Source organism: Chlorocebus sabaeus, chromosome 13 (genome assembly GCF_047675955.1).
Source record: "Chlorocebus sabaeus isolate Y175 chromosome 13, mChlSab1.0.hap1, whole genome shotgun sequence".
Lineage (NCBI taxonomy): Eukaryota > Metazoa > Chordata > Mammalia > Primates > Cercopithecidae > Chlorocebus > Chlorocebus sabaeus.
The window spans coordinates 75,624,702-75,643,825 of NC_132916.1; the positions used below are offsets into that span (position 1 = coordinate 75,624,702).

General features: G+C 36.8%; 1 protein-coding gene across 1 annotated transcript in view; it reads left to right on the forward strand.

Annotated features, from left to right (window-relative positions):
• Positions 1-19,124, forward strand: part of ADGB (androglobin) — a 248,133-nt gene that overhangs the window by 102,193 nt on the left and 126,816 nt on the right. Inside the window, exons 10-12 of the mRNA XM_008006725.3 lie at positions 3,086-3,180; positions 8,550-8,724; positions 10,128-10,218. Coding sequence (XP_008004916.3) covers positions 3,086-3,180; positions 8,550-8,724; positions 10,128-10,218 — 361 coding nt within the window. The remainder of the gene's footprint in view (positions 1-3,085; positions 3,181-8,549; positions 8,725-10,127; positions 10,219-19,124) is intronic.

The window sequence follows — 19,124 nt, forward strand, 5'->3', positions numbered from 1 at the left end:
AAGATCTTCTAAAAGAACTTTTATCCATATATAGTAAAACCAGAAAGCATTATGAGTGTTCTAATACTGCAGAATCACACAACATATTTACAGAGAAATAATAGAACAAATAGGAAATATCCAAGGCCCTTTAGACACTTTACAAATAATTCACATCTTTTATTGGGTAATAAACTTCTTTGAAAATCTTATAAAAATTATGAACCAGCTCTGTTTTTCCAAATTCTTCGTACTCTTGGTTGAATGTGTCTTCTAAAGTTCATGTGCTAGAATTTTGATCCCCAATGCTGTTTGGGGACTAAACAGCTCACCTTCCAACACTGTTTGCTCCCCAGTGTTGGGAGGTAGGGCTAATGAGAGGTAATTAGGCCGTGAGGACAGAGGGAATGGAGTAATGCCATTGTTATGGGTGTGTTAGGTATCCTCGTGTGGGTTTGTTATAAAACAGTGAGTTTGCCTATGGGATGACATGCTTATTTGGCCATGGGATGGGACAGCAAAAAGTTCCTCACCAGATGCCAGTACCTTGATCTTGGGCTTCCCAGCCTCCAGAACTGTGGGGAAATAAACTTCTGTTCTTTATAAGTTACTCAGTCTCAAATATTTTGTTTTAGCAGTACAAAACAGACTAAAGCAGTATGCACACAAATCTGCACTGTTTTACATAATAGTTCACTGAGTTCCCGGGCCCCTGAATCTCATTTATAAGATATATAAAACATAGTTTGAAAATCTCTATTTAATAGCACATTCTTATCCAGATTTTATAGACTGATGTTTAGCTAATAGCACCAGTATAGTGATACCAATATTTATAATCAGTTTCTAGTCTCATTAATCTGTGTCCATGTTATACCACTTATTAAATATTTAAAACTTCACCCTTGACTAAACACTGGTGTTATTTTTTTAAATTTCAACATTAAATATTACAATCTCATATAAAATGTGTGATTATCTTAAAATTTGGAGGAACTATTTTTTGTCATCAACATCATTTCTATAATATGTCAAGACCACATTCTTTACTTCAAGTTTCTAAAATTATTTTTTCCCAAGACCCCACCTGGAATTCCCAAGTTTCCATATATTTTATTACATAATGGTATAAAGTAAATGAGAACTTTTTTCAAAATGCTTACATCACAAACTTTATTTTTAATATCATAAGGAAAATAAAAGTTTAAAAGACTTATTAAAGATCAAGGGCAAAGTACTTAATGTGATCATATTAAATATTAAACTTTAGAAAATTTAGGGAAGACATCAAAATTTCTAATGCATAATGTACAAATGTGGGACATAATTTGGACCAAAACACTTTTACACTTGATGATTTTTAAAACAAGATTTAGAAAAGAGTTAATGAAATGGATCAACTTGAAGGAGCCATGGGGTGCCCAGATACTTGGTCAAATATTATGCAGAATGTACGTTTAACATCTGGAAACTCAGCTAACTGTTGTAAAGAAGCCCAGTCCTGCTCAGTAGCCAGGCTCAGAGAGGAATCCTCACTCTTCTTCCCTCCCTCCCCCTCTCATGCTTCATACTTTCCTAAGCTGTAGAGAGTCAACTGCTGAATCTTGAACCTGAAAAGTACATTTAATCTTGTCCTCTTCCTTGAAAGTTCTGCAGATAGATAAAAAACTGATTTTTAAAATTTTATCCATTTTAAATATTTAGCAGTCATCACTGTCAGGAACTTCCTCTCCATTACTAGCCTTCAACTCTCAGCTGATACCTAAAGACATTTCACAATCTTTCTTTTGATTAGAGGACTTATTGGAGGGCTTCTATTAGATTGATCAGTGAGAAAAGTAACTAGACTGTAAATTACTGGTCACTGCAGAGGGCATTCTGGTCAATGTGGGTATCTCAAATGGTTTTATCTGATGATAGGAGTGCATGAAAAGTATTTTCATTAACATTTCATTCTTTTTAAAAGGAATAATTATTTTACTGCATCCTTAAACTTAAGATGATTATTCATATTTAAAAACATATGATTTCATACAAGTTATCACACAATACAGTGTACCTTGTACTCCACAAGGAGTAAACCAAATTATTAACCAAGCCTCTGCAGACAAACACCTTAAAAGTTAGTTGAGGAGACAGCATGCGTGGACATTAGATGATAACTAACATCATCAAAAAAATGTAGCATAGGCAAATGAGTAATGTAGTGAAAAAGCAATCAATATGTGTTGGCAAGGTGTATGAGAAATGTAAACATTTCAATTTTGAAATGTAAAAGTATGTTTCTATAAGTTTGGCAGATTTTCATATCTCCATTCTAGAGATATACTGAGCTGACAACTAATTTATATTCTGTGGTCTTAAAGATATTATTCTTTTGTAAACATAGTATCAAATATAGTTAAATCTCAGTATGTAAATTTGTAAAAAAAATTTAATTAAAAATAAAGGAGGCTAAAATAAATTGACTTCTATTTATTTGTCCAAAATATCTGCAGGACCAAAAATTACTGAATAAAATAATCAAATAGAATAATTTCAGGGATAAGAAAAACATAACAAACAAATAAGCAATGCTCAAAAGTAAATTCTACCTGCATTAAACACTTCAAGCTAAATTATTTATGCCTTACTTCTTCATGGAAAAATTCATTTTACTTAGGTTTTCTTTCTTTTTGAAATGACAAAGTGACATAGAAACTCCTGGACTTCCTGTAAGTTCAACACAGAATAAAGATTCTATCTATGAAAGTAAAGAAATGACTCAACTTAAAAATAATTCCTTTTGAACATTCTCATTTGTGGACCATTCTATGTTGCACTGACTAATAACTAGAGTATAGTTACATAATAACTCTTGGTCATGAGGTATAATAAGGTCTTAAATTATTAAATAGTAATAATGTGAACTTAAAATGAATGAGACAGGCTGTAAAATAGATACATCTTTAAGATTTAACATCGGTTAAATTCATTTTGCATCCTTTATATATTTTTCACCAGCCCAAAGATAAATTCATTAAGGCAATTGAACAATCTGGAGTGAGCGACTGACAGATCGATTTTGACTAGGATTTTCATGACATAATATATGTTTGTTTTACAGGTTCTTCTGCAATACAGACCTCTCATATGGTCGTATATGCGACATTCACACCTCTCTATTTGTTTGAAAACAAGATCTTTTCATTAGAGAAGATGGTAAGCATTCAAGCTTAGGAAACAGTATTATTTATTCTGTGTGTGTGGGTGCACGTGTGTGTGTGCGCATGTGTATGGGTGATTACTTTCTGTGGTAGAAGGCACCTGACAATTTAATTAAAATTCTATCTGTGGATGTAAGTTTCCTTATCTTCAAAATTAGATACTTGACCTAAGGGATCTGACATATCCAAAATTATCTTAGATGATTGCAATAGCTCTGGCTAATTATAAAAAAGGAAAAGAAAAAATATAGAGTTACATTTAATTTTTATAGATCCTTCTGTTATAAGTGAAAAGAAAGATCCAGAATTTATGTATTTCAGTGAAAATCATAGAAATTATTCCTAGGTAATAATTAATGACCTTCCCATAAATAGGCCACATATGTTTTCTTAAAATAAGATGATATTAGTGAATTCATCCTCAGGCTGGAGAGATACTGCTATGACCTTTCTTGTATCATAAAATAATACAAAATAAATGCTATTTTTTAATACAATTAACAAATTGTAGAAAATTTAGAAAATGTAGTGAAAGGAAATGCAATTAAATATTTATAGTATAAATGGTAAGGCATAGGCCCTATTAACATTTTGTCATATATACTTTGATTTTTCTTCTATATTCTGTGTTTGTATGTGTATACCTTTTTTACTGGAATCACACTTTATGTTATATTTAGAAACCAGCTTTTCACTTAACAAGATATTGTTAACATTTTTTCATGATGCTAAATTTTAATCAGTATATTTAGTGCTTGCATAGTATTTATGCATTTTCATAATTTTTAAGCTATCTATTGTTCTTGGACAGAAAAACAACTTTTCTCCTTCCCTTGTGATGGCAAAGTCCATCAAGTGATTAACAATTTATTTAAACAAATGCCCTACTGCTTTTGGGGTTTTTGAATCCCAATTCTGTTTGGGGACTCCAGATATCTAACACTTTATTACTAGGATTTCATAGTCCGAAGTCACTACATTAAAGTATACAACTACATGATGCAGCAATATGATTACACGTGAATGTTCATTTAGTTAGTTAGAAAGAGCTATGTTTTAAAAACTTGAACAGAAATTAGCTTGAAACATAAATATTCCAGTTGAATGATTATTATACTTTACTATATACATTACATTTGTCTTTTAGATTATGCTTGGGGGGCATGTTGCTAACATTTTTCCCCTTCTCTTTCTTCTCATTCTTTCTTCTCCACTTTTTTAGATAAAAATAATTTTTCCAGCAAAAATTTACTATGCAATAGTGTTCACATTGTAAGAGGATAAGGTGACATCCTGAATATGGCAGTTTCACTATTTTTAATCCAAAGTTAGAAAACATTATACATGGTTAAACAGCAGAAACAGCAATTTGGACTGAATCTAAAAACTAGCAACATTCAACAATCTAAATGTACTTCTAAAGCCTCTCCCAAGTCAGGACTCTTGCTGAGATTAGGGCTGGCCTTCTCACACCTGCCTTTCTTTTAACCTCTTTGCATGCTACTGGCCTATGTGCTGTCTCAGATATGCTAGCAAGTAAATGCTCTAACTCGTTGGACTGCTGAAGAATACCATTAATGCCCCATCAATGGTAGACTGAATAAAGAAAGTATGGTACATATGCACCATGGAATACTATGCAACCATAAAAAGGAATGACATCATGTCCTTTGCAAGGACATGGATGAAGCCGGAAGCCATTATCCTCAGCAAACTAATGCAGAAACAGAAAGCCAAACACCACATGTTCTCACTCATAAGTGGGGGTTGAACACCGGGAACACATGGACACAGAGAGGGGAACAATACACAACAGGGCCTGGTGTGGGATGGGGTTGAGGGGAGGGAACTTAGAGAATGGGTCAATAGGGGCAGCAAACCACCGTGGCACACATACCTACGTAACAAACCTGCACATTCTGCACATGCATACTGTTTGTTTTTTTAGAAGAAATAAAGAAAAAAGAATACCAGCAATGCTTTATGGAGTGCCGTAGTCTCATGTCTGTCATGAGAAGTACTCAAACTCCCTTTAAAACCACAAAATGTAAGCAGAGGATAAAATATTATCCTGTGCTTTCTGCACACCATAAAAAGAATGGGGTGCAAAATAATCCTTTTGAACTTTTGGTAGTGCTACTGATAAACTAAAATTAAAAGCTGATCATTTTTAATTTTAAAAACTAAGACTAAAAACTCACATCTGTTTATTCATTGATTAATTCAGCAGATTTTATGAATTACCTATTATATGCTATTATATGGTAAACAATATGCTATGTTTTGAAGATACAGTGCTAAGAAAGATTGACAAGGTCTTCCCCACAAAGCTTAGAGTCTAATGAGGAAGGCATACAATTGAGTGAACTGCAATAATACAATTAGAACAGAAGGCACACAAGGTGCCTGCCACATAGTAGGTGTAGGTGAATTAATATTTGTTGGAGGAGTAACCAAGTGAAAAGACGGTTAAATGAATGAAAAAAAATGAATGAAAGACATAATAGAAACATGCCATCCTTTCTAATGGGTAGCCAGGGAAGTCGTCCCTAAGGAAGAACTGTTTAAGCTGAGACCTTAATGAAGTTAGGCAAGTAAATGGGATAAAGTGTGTTCAAAGCGGAGGGAATCTTATGTTGGAAAGTTTGGAGATGAAGAAGATTCCACTGGGTTCAAGAAACTACTAGATATTGAAATTATAAGGGGAGAAGACTTAAAGGCAGCTTGAGGCATGGGTGAGGTTCAAGGCATAAAGATTATTATAAATCCTCCCTTTGGGGAAGCTTAAGGCTTAAGGTGCCCAGAGGTTCTGGAATTAACCCAGTGTCTGGAACAGTAAGTGACTTCCAAGGCTGTAATGAACTGACTAGTGAGTCACCATCTTCCTGTCTTGTCTGCTGATTCTTTTAGGTTAGCATCCTGTGAGGGTGATCTGGTTTCCCTGGTAAATATGAGAATGTAATAGAGATACAATGTCTTAAGAATATACCTATAGGAAACAATTTCTGTCTTAATGAAATTTTGTTAAATGGAGTACATTGCTAAAAGTTACAGCCTCAAAGATAGTAAGATCAGCAGGTAAAATAAAGTCAAGAACTTACATTTATTTAAAGAAATGGTAAAAAAAAAAAAAAATACAAGAAAATCAAGAACAAAATTGAGGAAGGAGCAAGATGTTATAAATTACATTATCCAACTTCTTTCTCCTCTTGGGTATTCTAATGGTTTTAGTTTTATGTAGATCTGGGAGTTTTACTAAAGCCTCCTTCACCTGTCCAAATCCAAGTCTTGCATCTTTTAGAATGTTTGAAATGAGCTGAAATAAAAAGAGTGAAAGGGTCTTAGGAAAGGAAACTTCTAATTTAAGTCTTACGCATGAATTATGCAGCATATGTATATTGAGTGCCTATGAAAAACTCAGTGTTTCAGGCACTATTGTAAATCTTCTCTTTCCCTAATTGTAACCTAAGGAACTTTGAAATCCTTGAACAAACTTTCTCAGCATAAAACTATAACTCTTATTAATAGCATTACTTTACATGAATCAGAAGTATTGTGTAGTACACTAAAAATAAAATGAAGTATGTAGAATTGTTGTATTTAAATTCCTTGTGCCAAAATAATGTTAGTACTTTGGCAGATTATTCAAATAATAAATAGGTGCTAATACTGGAATTTGTTATTTGGACCAGTTCTTTATATTTCCAAATACTTTAAATCATTTTATTTTCTAATGCTGTACCGTTTAAAGAAAGGCGGCAGGGAGTTACACTAAAATTTGTTGCAATGGCAGGAAGAAATTAACACATGTAGACCAAAAATTATGACTAGTAAAATATCTGGATCTTATTCAACTTTTAAATACTACTTTGAATTTGACTTCTATTTTGGATATTATTCAAATGTAACTTTTGCAGTAATTCACCTTTTATAACTACTATGCCAAGGCATTTTCTTTCCATTGAAAGAATTAGTTTCAGGTATTGGCTTGACTCATGAAAACTTAAAAATTGACAGGGTTCAAGTTATAGAAAAAGGTTTATCTTTAAGAACATCTATGTAAAAGTTTAAGGCACTCTAAGACATAATTCCAGAGTTTTCTGAAATTTTTTAGTAGCTTGCTAAAATATACAAAAGGGATAAAAAGAAAATGACAGTTTCCTCCATTACTTCAGTGACTTACAAACTATTGCATCACTTTTGTCTGTATTTTGAATGTCTACAATACTTTAAACCATTCTGCTGGACACACAAGTGCACTGATTAACTCCTTCTTAAAATTATTATCCTGATCTTGGAAAGACTCTCCTGTCTCATGGATCTCCTACCTCGGGGAAGATTGAGCTCTACAGCAGAGTCATGAGAGCAAGGCAGTTTCCAGCTGAAGTAATAATTTGCTATAGGCTGATAAGTGGGTTTCTGGTTCTAATTTAAGTGTCTGTTTTGTAAATTTACAATCTGGTTTGTGGCTATTGCATAGAAATCATTGAGACAACATAACTAGGAAGAAAAATAGTTATTGACAAAATCGATCAAAATTGACTTTAATGTAGTTAATATTTCATCTTATTTTACTTTAAATGTTAAAGTAAGCTGTGAAAGTCAGAATTTGGCTATAGTATATATCACTTTAACATTCACATACTTTTTTATTTCCTTTGGCATGGTTCAGCCATAAATCAGTAACGTAAGTTCTAAGTAGAACTCAGGTATTATTCGGAATTATTCCAAAGCAGACTGGCTTCAGGAGGTCTAACATTAGAATATGAGAAGTATCTGCCTGGGCAGCTCCTTGATTTGGCAGGACAAAGGACAGCCTCTTCTCCCTACTCTTCTCTGGATTCCTCCACTGCCATGTGTAATCATGGGGATCTTCTGTGGAGGAACACATTGTTAGGGGAGGAAGGGTAAAGTGTAGACAAGACAGTCACTTACCACTTTATTTACCTGAACACATTCAAGAAAGGAGCCTTTAAAAAAATTAGGTAGCAATGGTTAGTTTTTTAAAAATATATATTAAGCACTAGTGTTAAAGCATTAACCTGTAAAAATAATGACTGATTAATTTTGGACTAACTGATGTGCTTTTTGTGCAATCTCACACAATCTTAAGCTTTTAGAACTGAAAAGTGTATTCTAGTTCCAGTCTCTCATTTTGTAAATAAAGAAGCAGGGCTCCAGAAAATTTAAAAGATGGAAAGAAATACAAATGATAATAATGCTTATATTAAGAGAGGTAGAGATATTGGGTGATTTTTTCCTTATTACCACCATATTGCTCTGTTGGTGATAGTACTTTCATATTGGAAAAAGTATTACTTTAAATGGAGGAGAATGCTTTTCAATCTACTTTCCATCTTTTAGGCAGATTCTGCTGAGAAACTTAGAGAATATGGGCTTTCCCACATCTGTAGCCATCCTGTGCTGGTGACCAGAAGTAGGTCTTGTCCTCTGGTAGCACCACCAAAACCACCTCCTGTACCTCCCTGGAAACTCATTCGTCAAAAAAAGGAAACCGTTATAACAGATGAAGCTCAAGGTATGTATCACATCATTTTCAAATCCTTCTAATTAATGTATGAAAGTCTAACAGTTTCATTTCTGGTGAAAGATGTATGTCAAGGAAAATCACCCAACATTTCATCTAAAGCCTATGTTTAATTCTATGCCCAAATTTTATGTCTTTAAAGGATGAACTCTTCACATCTCAGAAGCTAAAAAGTTTGGTTAATGTCTGACTTGACCACATATATCAAGGTCGTTCTTTGAGTGATGACATTGTTATTATTAGTGTGATAGAAAAATCGTTGTAGCAAAGTGCAAAAACTTCCCAATCTTTGGTTTGTTTTTTTCGTTCGTTCCTTCCTTCCTCCTTCCTCTCTCCGTCCCTCCTTCCTTCCTTCTCTCCTTCCCTCCCTTCCTTCCATCTTCTCCTTTATTGTTTCTTGAACCAAAGACCAGCATCCATTTGACACTTGAAAGGAAAATAAAATCCTTTATTTTAAAATGTTATATTTGGGTTAAATTCGCATAATTTCTTAAAACAGTTATTCATTCAGGGCATCAAGGAATAGTTGAATGAAAGGAAGAATAGTGAACATGTAGGTAACTTCTGATTTTGCTACTGATTGCTGTGTAATTCTATGTAAGCAAATACTCTTTTATAAACTGGGTTTACAAATCTAACAATTGGTAGGGTGCTGTAATGTCAGTATCCTACCTAGAGGCTCTTCACATAATTGTCTTTCTAAATTGAAAATTAACAGAAAATGGCATAGAACAGTCAAACAAAATTTATGTATTCCATGTCCCTGTCCCTTTTTTTTCCCCTAATAATCACCCCTAATGTTTAATTCCATTGTTCACCATGGTAATCACGTGCTGTGTCCTTTACTCATTGAGAATTTCTTTCTTCTAGATCAGCCTCAGACTCTTTAGGAATATCCACAAATCCTCTCCTGACCTGCTGCTTTCTTTTCACCTCATGATCATTACTTTGCTACAGTTTTTGTTCTTCCACTGCCGTATTCATATGGTAGTTCACATTTCCTTCTTATATCCTAAGCAATTGTGTTACAGAGGTTAACTAAGGGAACACTTCTTTTAGTAAAATACTTTTATAGAAACTCATTCCTGTACTGAAATAGTAAGTGCCAAGTAATAATTCTGTAAGACATTGCTGACTTTCTCCCTTGAGACTTAATTGTTTCACATAATCTGGAAAGAAATCGAACAGTAGACAAAAGGAATTGAATACTGGAAAGATCTATAAACTCTTTCAATAAAAGCTTCATGTATGGTTTTACATTCCTATTTCACACTGTTGAAATTTGCTGAGTAAATAGTTAATCTAACCAGTACTGTAATAAATGTTAAATTCTGTATGCAATCCTGAAAGATTTTTTTAAATATACATCATACTTTCTAACTACTACTTTTTAGAGTTAATAGTAAAGAAGCCTGAACAATTCCTTGAGATTTCAAGTCCATTTTTGAATTATAGAATGACTCCATTTACAATTCCAACAGAAACGTAAGTATATAACATTCTTCCTCACAAATGCGTCTTGTTAGTAAATATTTTGTGATGTGTCTGGTTAAAAACACTACCAAATGGGAGCATTTTGAAGAACAGTGATTTTAAAATAAGCCCAAATAGATGTAAAAACTTTAAAAGGACATGTTCTTGACCTTTTATAGTTTGTAGTTACATGAATCCACTTAATTAACAAATACTTTTTGCTAATTTCTTGTGTGTGTGTTATGAGCTGAATGTTTGTATGCCCACCAAATTCATAGGTTAAAGTTCTGACTTGCCAGTGTGGCTGCATTTGGAGATAAGGCCTCTAAGAAGGCAGTTAAGGTGAAATGAGTGATAAGGCGGGGGTTACAGATCTGAGAGGATTGGTGACTTGTGAGGAGGGACACCAGAGAGTTTTCTCTCTCTCTCTCTCTCTCTCTCTCTCTCTGTCTCTTTCTCTCTCTCCAGGCACACACACAGTGGAAAGGCTATGTGAGCACACAGAGAAGGCAGCTGTTGGCAGGCAGGAAGGAGAGTCTTCATAAGAAACAAACCCTGCTGGCACCCATCCTGACTAATCTCAGACTTCCAGTCTCCAAAAATGTGAGAAAATAGATTTCTCCTATGGAAACCACCTAGCCTGTGGTATTTTGTTATGGCAGCCCGAGCAAGCAAATACAGACTTTGGTATGGAGAAGTAGGGTGCGGCTGTAACAAATATCTGAAAGTGTGGAAGTGGCTTCCACATTTTCCTTGTTCTCTTTCAAATAGGCTTTCTCACTTTTCCCCATATGGGTAGGCTGAGAATTGTCCAAATCTATTTCTCTTTTCTAGCACTTTACTATAAGGAGTCAAAAGAAGCCACGCCGCACTTTCAACACTTTGCTTAGAAATTTCCTCAATCCAATATTCAATTTCACCGCCCACAAGTTCTACCTTCCGCAAAACACTGGAACACAGAAAATTCAGCTAAAGTCTTTGCCTAACAAGGGTGGCTTTCCTTCCATGGCCCAGTAACATGTTCCTCATTTCCATGTGAGACCTCATCAAAATGGCCTTTACTATCCATATTTCTACCAGAATTCAATTCACAGACACTTATGTATTTTCTAAGAAGATTGAGGCTTTCTCTATACCTCTCCTCTTTCCTTTTTGGGCCCCTTCCAGAATAATCTTTAAAGGTCCATTCATGGCAGTGTAGGCTTTCTTTAGCATGTACCTCAAAACTCTTCCAGCTTTTATTACCCAGTTCCAAAACTGCTTCCACACTTCTAGGTAGTTACTATAGCAGCAATGCCACTTGTAAGCATCCATTTTCTGTCTCAGCCTGTTTGGGCTGCTATAACAAAATGCCATAGACTAGTGGCTTGTAAACAACAAAAAAATTTATCTCTCATACTTCTAGAGTCTGGAAAGTCCAAGAACTGCATGCCAGCAGAATCAATTTCTGGCAAGGATCTGCTTCCTTGTGCATGGCATCTTCTCACTGTGTACTCACATAGTGGAAGGGGTGAATGAGCTCTCTGGGGGTCTTTTACAAGGACACTAGTGCCCTACATGCAGGCTTGAGTCACCTCCCAAAGGCCTCACCTCTTAATACCATTATTTCAGGCTTTAGGATCTCAACTTACAAATTTGATGGGGGAAGTGTACACACACCTACAGATCACAGCACCTGCCTTCCCCTTCATCTAGTAAGTAGTGTGTTCTGTTGATGTGTTTTGTAAATTAATCCAGTTCTTCCCCTAAAAGGAATAATATTTAAAGTTCCTAAAATAATACATTTCAGTTTTTTTTATTGCCTATCTACATGAAAAATCTTCAAATATTTGACAACATTTATATATGCACCACTCCATTCTCTTATTATTAGGTTTCTAGATGTGTAAAAGACCACTGTGTAAGTTGTTTTCCAGTCCCACTGGACATTTCAGTTACAAAAGCCAATGGAATTTCTATTCCTATTAAAACTACTATGAATTAGCCTTCTGTCACTTGGACACAAACAGTCCTAACTGATACTGCAATATAATAGAAATGCAATGCAATATTATCAACAGTATAATTAATTTAGTCAAAATTTGGGCTATATTAACCACTTGTAATACACACATTATTAATATATTAAATAATGTCTTTCCTTCTTAAGTAGAGCTTCCTTGCTTCCTGGATGAATCATACTTAGCATTATTACTATACTGTCTTCTAACAGAGGGACCTCAAGGACTTTGAGGAACAATTACCCTAACATTCAATAACCTGAGACTACTGGGTTTTCTGGGGCTTTGTTTCAGTGATTGGCTTAGTTGCAGTTTTAATTTTTCTTTCATAGAACTAATGATGTCTTTATCAGTTCTTAATATTGTCTGCTTCCAATAGCCTTCCCGTCTCCAAATTTGTCTCTAATTTTCTGGGTGTAATGAGTAACATCACCAGATTTTTAGAATTAGTTAACTAACGTTGGCTTGTATATACTTATAATAAAGACATTAGGTTTAGCATATGGGCTTTGTATCTACATTGTAATAATTGGATATTGAACGTAGTAACTTGGAAATCATAGGTATTAAGTAAATATTAATTGAATTGAAAATATTTTGAAGCACCTAAGTTATTCAGTATTTTAAATTATGTTCTTTCCTTTATGGTAGGCACTAGGCACATGTGGCTATATAAATTTTTTTTTTAATTTATTTATTATTATTAAACTTCAAGTTGTAGGGTACATGTGCACAACGTGCAGGTTTGCTACATATGTATACTTGTGCCATGTTGGTGTGTTGCACCCATCAACTCATCATTTACATCAGGTATAACTCCCAATGCAATCCCTCCCCTCTTCCCCCTCCCCATGATAGGCCCCGGTGTGTGATGTTCCCCTTCCCGAGTCCAAGTCATCTCATTGTTCAGTTCCCACCTATGAGTGAGAACATGCGGTGTTTGGTTTTCTGTTCTTGTGATAGTTTGCTGAGAATGATGGTTTCCAGCTGCATCCATGTCCCTACAAAGGACACAAACTCATCCTTTTTTATGGCTGCATAGTATTCCATGGTGTATATGTGCCACATTTTCTTAATCCAATCTGTCACTGATGGACATTTGGGTTGATTCCAAGTCTTTGCTATTGTGAATAGTGCCACAATAAACATACGTGTGCATGTGTCTTTATAGCAGCATAATTTATAATCCTTTGGGTATATACCCAGTAATGGGATGGCTGGGTCATATGGTGCATCTAGTTCTAGATCCTTGAGGAATCGCCATACTGTTTTCCATAATGGTTGAACTAGTTTACACTCCCACCAACAGTGTAAAAGTGTTCCTATTTCTCCACATCCTCTCCAGCACCTGTTGTTTCCTGACTTTTGAATGATCGCCATTCTAACTGGTGTGAGATGGTATCTCATTGTGGTTTTGATTTGCATTTCTCTGATGGCCAGTGATGATGAGCATTTTTTCATGTGTCCGTTGGCTGTATGAATGTCTTCTTTTGAGAACTGTCTGTTCATATCCTTTGCCCACTTTTTGATGGGGTTGTTTGTTTTTTTCTTGTAAATTTGTTTGAGTTCTTTGTAGGTTCTGGATATTAGCCCTTTGTCAGATGAGTAGATTGCAAAAATTTTCTCCCATTCTGTAGGTTGCCTGTTCACTCTGATGGTAGTTTCTTTTGCTGTGCAGAAGCTCTTTAGTTTAATGAGATCCCATTTGTCAATTTTGGCTTTTGCTGCCGTTGCTTTTGGTGTTTTAGACATGAAGTCTTTGTCCATGCCTATGTCCTGAATGGTACTACCTAGGTTTTCCTCTAGGATTTTTATGGTATTAGGTCTAACATTTAAGTCTCTAATCCATCTTGAATTAATTTTCGTATAAGGAGTAAGGAAAGGATCCAGTTTCAGCTTTCTACTTATGGCTAGCCAATTTTCCCAGCACCATTTATTAAATAGGGAATCCTTTCCCCATTTCTTGTTTCTCTCAGGTTTGTCAAAGATCAGATGGCTGTAGATGTGTGGTATTATTTCTGAGGACTCTGTTCTGTTCCATTGGTCTATATCTCTGTTTTGGTACCAGTACCATGCTGTTTTGGTTACTGTAGCCTTGTAGTATAGTTTGAAGTCAGGTAGCGTGATGCCTCCAGCTTTGTTCTTTTGACTTAGGATTGTCTTGGAGATGCGGGCTCTTTTTTGGTTCCATATGAACTTTAAAGCAGTTTTTTCCAATTCTGTGAAGAAGCTCATTGGTAGCTTGATGGGGATGGCATTGAATCTATAAATTACCTTGGGCAGTATGGCCATTTTCACGATATTGATTCTTCCTATCCATGAGCATGGTATGTTCTTCCATTTGTTTGTGTCCTCTTTGATTTCACTGAGCAGTGGTTTGTAGTTCTCCTTGAAGAGGTCCTTTACATCCCTTGTAAGTTGGATTCCTAGGTATTTGATTCTCTTTGAAGCAATTGTGAATGGAAGTTCATTCCTGATTTGGCTCTCTGTTTGACTGTCACTGGTGTATAAGAATGCTTGTGATTTTTGCACATTAATTTTGTATCCTGAGACTTTGCTGAAGTTGCTTATCAGCTTAAGGAGATTTTGGGCTGAGACAATGGGGTTTTCTAAATATACAATCATGTCGTCTGCAAACAGGGACAATTTGACTTCTTGTTTTCCTAACTGAATCCCCTTGATTTCTTTCTCTTGCCTGATTGCCCTAGCCAGAACTTCCAACACTATGTTGAATAGGAGTGGTGAGAGAGGGCATCCCTGTCTTGTGCCAGTTTTCAAAGGGAATTTTTCCAGTTTTTGCCCATTCAGTATGATATTGGCTGTGGGTTTGTCATAAATAGCTCTTATTATTTTGAGGTACGTTCCATCAATACCGAATTTATTGAGCGTTTTTAGCATGAAGGGCTGTTGAATTTTGTCAAAAGCCTTTTCTGCATCTATTGAGATAATCATGTGGTTCTTGTCTTTGGTTCTGTTTATATTCTGGATTATGTTTATTGATTTGCGAATGTTGAACCAGCCTTGCATCCCAGGGATGAAGCCCACTTGATCATGGTGGATAAGCTTTTTGATGTGCTGCTGAATCCGGTTTGCCAGTATTTTATTGAGGATTTTTGCATTGATGTTCATCAGGGATATTGGTCTAAAATTCTCTTTTTTTGTTGTGTCTCTGCCAGGCTTTGGTATCAGGATGATGTTGGCTCGTAAAATGAGTTAGGGAGGATTCCCTCTTTTTCTATTGATTGGAATAGTTTCAGAAGGAATGGTACCAGCTCCTCCTTGTACCTCTGGTATAATTCAGCTGTGAATCCATCTGGTCCTGGACTTTTTTTGGTTGGTAGGCTATTAATTATTGCCTCAATTTCAGAGCCTACTATTGGTCTATTCAGGGATTCAACTTCTTCCTGGTTTAGTCTTGGAAGAGTGTAAGTGTCCAGGAAATTATCCATTTCTTCTAGATTTTCCAGTTTATTTGTGTAGAGGTGTTTATAGTATTCTCTGATGGTAGTTTGTATTTCTGTGGGGTCGGTGGTGATATCCCCTTTATCATTTTTAATTGCGTCAATTTGATTCTTCTCTCTTTTCTTCTTTATTAGTCTTGCTAGTGGTCTGTCAATTTTGTTGATCTTTTCAAAAAACCAACTCCTGGATTCATTGATTTTTTGGAGGGTTTTTTGTGTCTCTATCTCCTTCAGTTCTGCTCTGATCTTAGTTATTTCTTGCCTTCTGCTAGCTTTCGAATGTGTTTGCTCTTGCTTCTCTAGTTCTTTTAATTGCGATGTTAGAGTGTCAATTTTAGATCTTTCCTGCTTTCTCTTGTGGGCATTTAGTGCTATAAATTTCCCTCTACACACTGCTTTAAATGTGTCCCAGAGATTCTGGTATATTGTATCTTTGTTCTCATTGGTTTCAAAGAACATCTTTATTTCTGCCTTCATTTCGTTATGTACCCAGTAGTCATTCAGGAGCAGGTTGTTCAGTTTCCATGTAGTTGAGCGATTTTGATTGAGTTTCTTAGTACTGAGTTCTAATTTGATTGCACTGTGGTCTGAGAGACAGTTTGTTATAATTTCTGTTCTTGTACATTTGCTGAGGAGTGCTTTACTTCCAATTACGTGGTCAATTTTGGAGTAAGTACGGTGTGGTGCTGAGAAGAATGTATATTCTGTTGATTTGGGGTGGAGAGTTCTATAGATGTCTATTAGGTCTGCTTGCTGCAGAGATGAGTTCAATTCCTGGATATCCTTGTTAACTTTCTGCCTCGTTGATCTGTCTAATGTTGACAGTGGAGTGTTGAAGTCTCCCATTATTATTGTATGGGAGTCTAAGTCTCTTTGTAAGTCTCTAAGGACTTGCTTTATGAATCTGGGTGCTCCTGTATTGGGTGCATATATATTTAGGATAGTTAGCTCTTCCTGTTGAATTGATCCCTTTACCATTATGTAATGGCCTTCTTTGTCTCTTTTGATCTTTGATGGTTTAAAGTCTGTTTTATCAGAGACTAGTATTGCAACCCCCGCTTTTTTGTGTTCTCCATTTGCTTGGTAAATCTTCCTCCATCCCTTTATTTTGAGCCTATGTATGTCTCTGCGTGTGAGATGGGTCTCCTGAATACAGCAGACTGATGGTTCTTGACTCTTTATCCAGTTTGCCAGTCTGTGTCTTTTAATTGGAGCATTTAGTCCATTTACATTTAAGGTTAAGATTGTTATGTGTGAACTTGATCCTGCCATTATGATATTAACTGGTTATTTTGCTCGTTAGTTGATGCAGTTTCCTCCTAGCCTTGATGGTCTTTACATTTTGGCATGTTTTTGCAATGGCTGGTACCGGTTGTTCCTTTCCATGTTTAGTGCTTCCTTCAGGGTCTCTTGTAAGGCAGGCCTAGTGGTGACAAAATCTCTAAGCATTTGCTTATCTGTAAAGGATTTTATTTCTCCTTCACTTATGAAACTTAGTTTGGCTGGATATAAAATTCTGGGTTTAAAATTCTTTTCTTTAAGAATGTTGAATATTGGCCCCCACTCTCTTCTGGCTTGAAGAGTTTCTGCTGAGAGATCTGCTGTTAGTCTGATGGGCTTCCCTTTGTGGGTAACCCGACCTTTCTCTCTGGCTGCCCTTAAGATTTTTTCCTTCATTTCAACTTTGGTGAATCTGGCAATTATGTGTCTTGGAGTTGCTCTTCTCGAGGAGTATCTTTGTGGCGTTCTCTGTATTTCCTGGATTTGAATGTTGGCCTGCCCTACTAGGTTGGGGAAGTTCTCCTGGATGATATCCTGAAGAGTGTTTTCCAACTTGGTTCCATTTTCCCCCTCACTTTCAGGCACCCCAATCAGACGTAGATTTGGTCTTTTTACATAATCCCATACTTCTTGCAGGCTTTGTTCATTTCTTTTTCTTCTTTTTTCTTTTGGTTTCTCTTCTCGCTTCATTTCATTCATTTGATCCTCCATTGCTGACATTCTTTCTTCCAGTTGATTGAGTCAGTTACTGAAGCTTGTGCATTTGTCACGTATTTCTCGTGCCATGGTTTTCGTCTCTTTCATTTCGTTTGTGAGCTTCTCTGCATTAATTACTCTAGCCATCAATTCTTCCACTTTTTTTTCAAGATTTTTAGTTTCTTTGCGCTGGGTACGTAATTCCTCCTTTAGCTCTGAGAAATTTGATGGACTGAAGCCTTCTTCTCTCATCTCGTCGAAGTCATTCTCCGTCCAGCTTTGATCCGTTGCTGGCGATGAGCTGCGCTCCTTTGCCGGGGGAGATGCGCTCTTATTTTTTGAATTTCCAGCTTTTCTGCCCTGCTTTTTCCCCATCTTTGTGGTTTTATCTGCCTCTGGTCTTTGATGATGGTGTTGTACTGATGGGGTTTTGGTGTAGGTGTCCTTCCTGTTTGATAGCTTTCCTTCTAACAGTCAGGATCCTCAGCTGTAGGTTGTAGCTGTAGGAGATTGCTTGAGGTCCACTCCACCCCTGTTTGCCTGGGTATCAGCAGCAGAGGCTGCAGAAGATAGTATATTTCTGAACAGCGAGTGTACCTGTCTGATTCTTGCTTTGGAAGCTTCCTCTCAGGGGTGTACTCCACCCTGTGAGGTGTGGGGTGTCAGACTGCCCCTAGTGGGGGCTGTCTCCCAGTTAGGCTACTCAGGGGTCAGGGACCCGCTTGAGCAGGGAGTCTGTCCCTTCTCAGATCTCAACCTCCATGTTGGGAGATCCACTGCTCTCTTCAAAGCTGTCAGACAGAGTCGTTTGCGTCTGCAGAGCTGCTGCGTTTGTTATTGTTTACTGTGCCCTGTCCCCAGAGGTGGAGTCTACAGAGACAGGCAGGTTTCCTTGAGCTGCTGTGAGCTCCACCCAGTTCGAGCTTCCCAGCGGCTTTGTTTACCTACTTAAGCCTCAGCAATGGCGGGCGCCCCTCCCCCAGCCTCGCTGCTGCCTTGCCGGTAGATCACAGACTGCTGTGCTAGCAATGAGGGAGGCTCCGTGGGTGTGGGACCCTCCCGGCCAGGTGTGGGATATGATCTCCTGGTGTGCCGGTTTGCTTAAAGCGCAGTATTGGGGTGGGAGTTACCCAATTTTCCAGGTGTTGTGTGTCTCAGTTCCCCTGGCTAGGAAAAGGGATTCCCTTCCCCCTTGCGCTTTCCAGGTGAGGCAATGCCTCGCCCTGCTTCAGCTCTCACTGGTCGGGCTGCAGCAGCTGACCAGCACCGATCGTCTGGCACTCCCCAGTGAGATGAACCCAGTACCTCAGTTGAAAATGCAGAAATCACCGGTCTTCTGTGTCGCTCGCGCTGGGAGTTGGAGACTGGAGCTGTTCCTATTCGGCCATCTTGCTCCGCCGCCTAAATTTTTTAAGTTAATTTACATTATATAAAATTACAAATTAATTTCCTTAGTTGCATTAGCCACATTTTAAGTTCT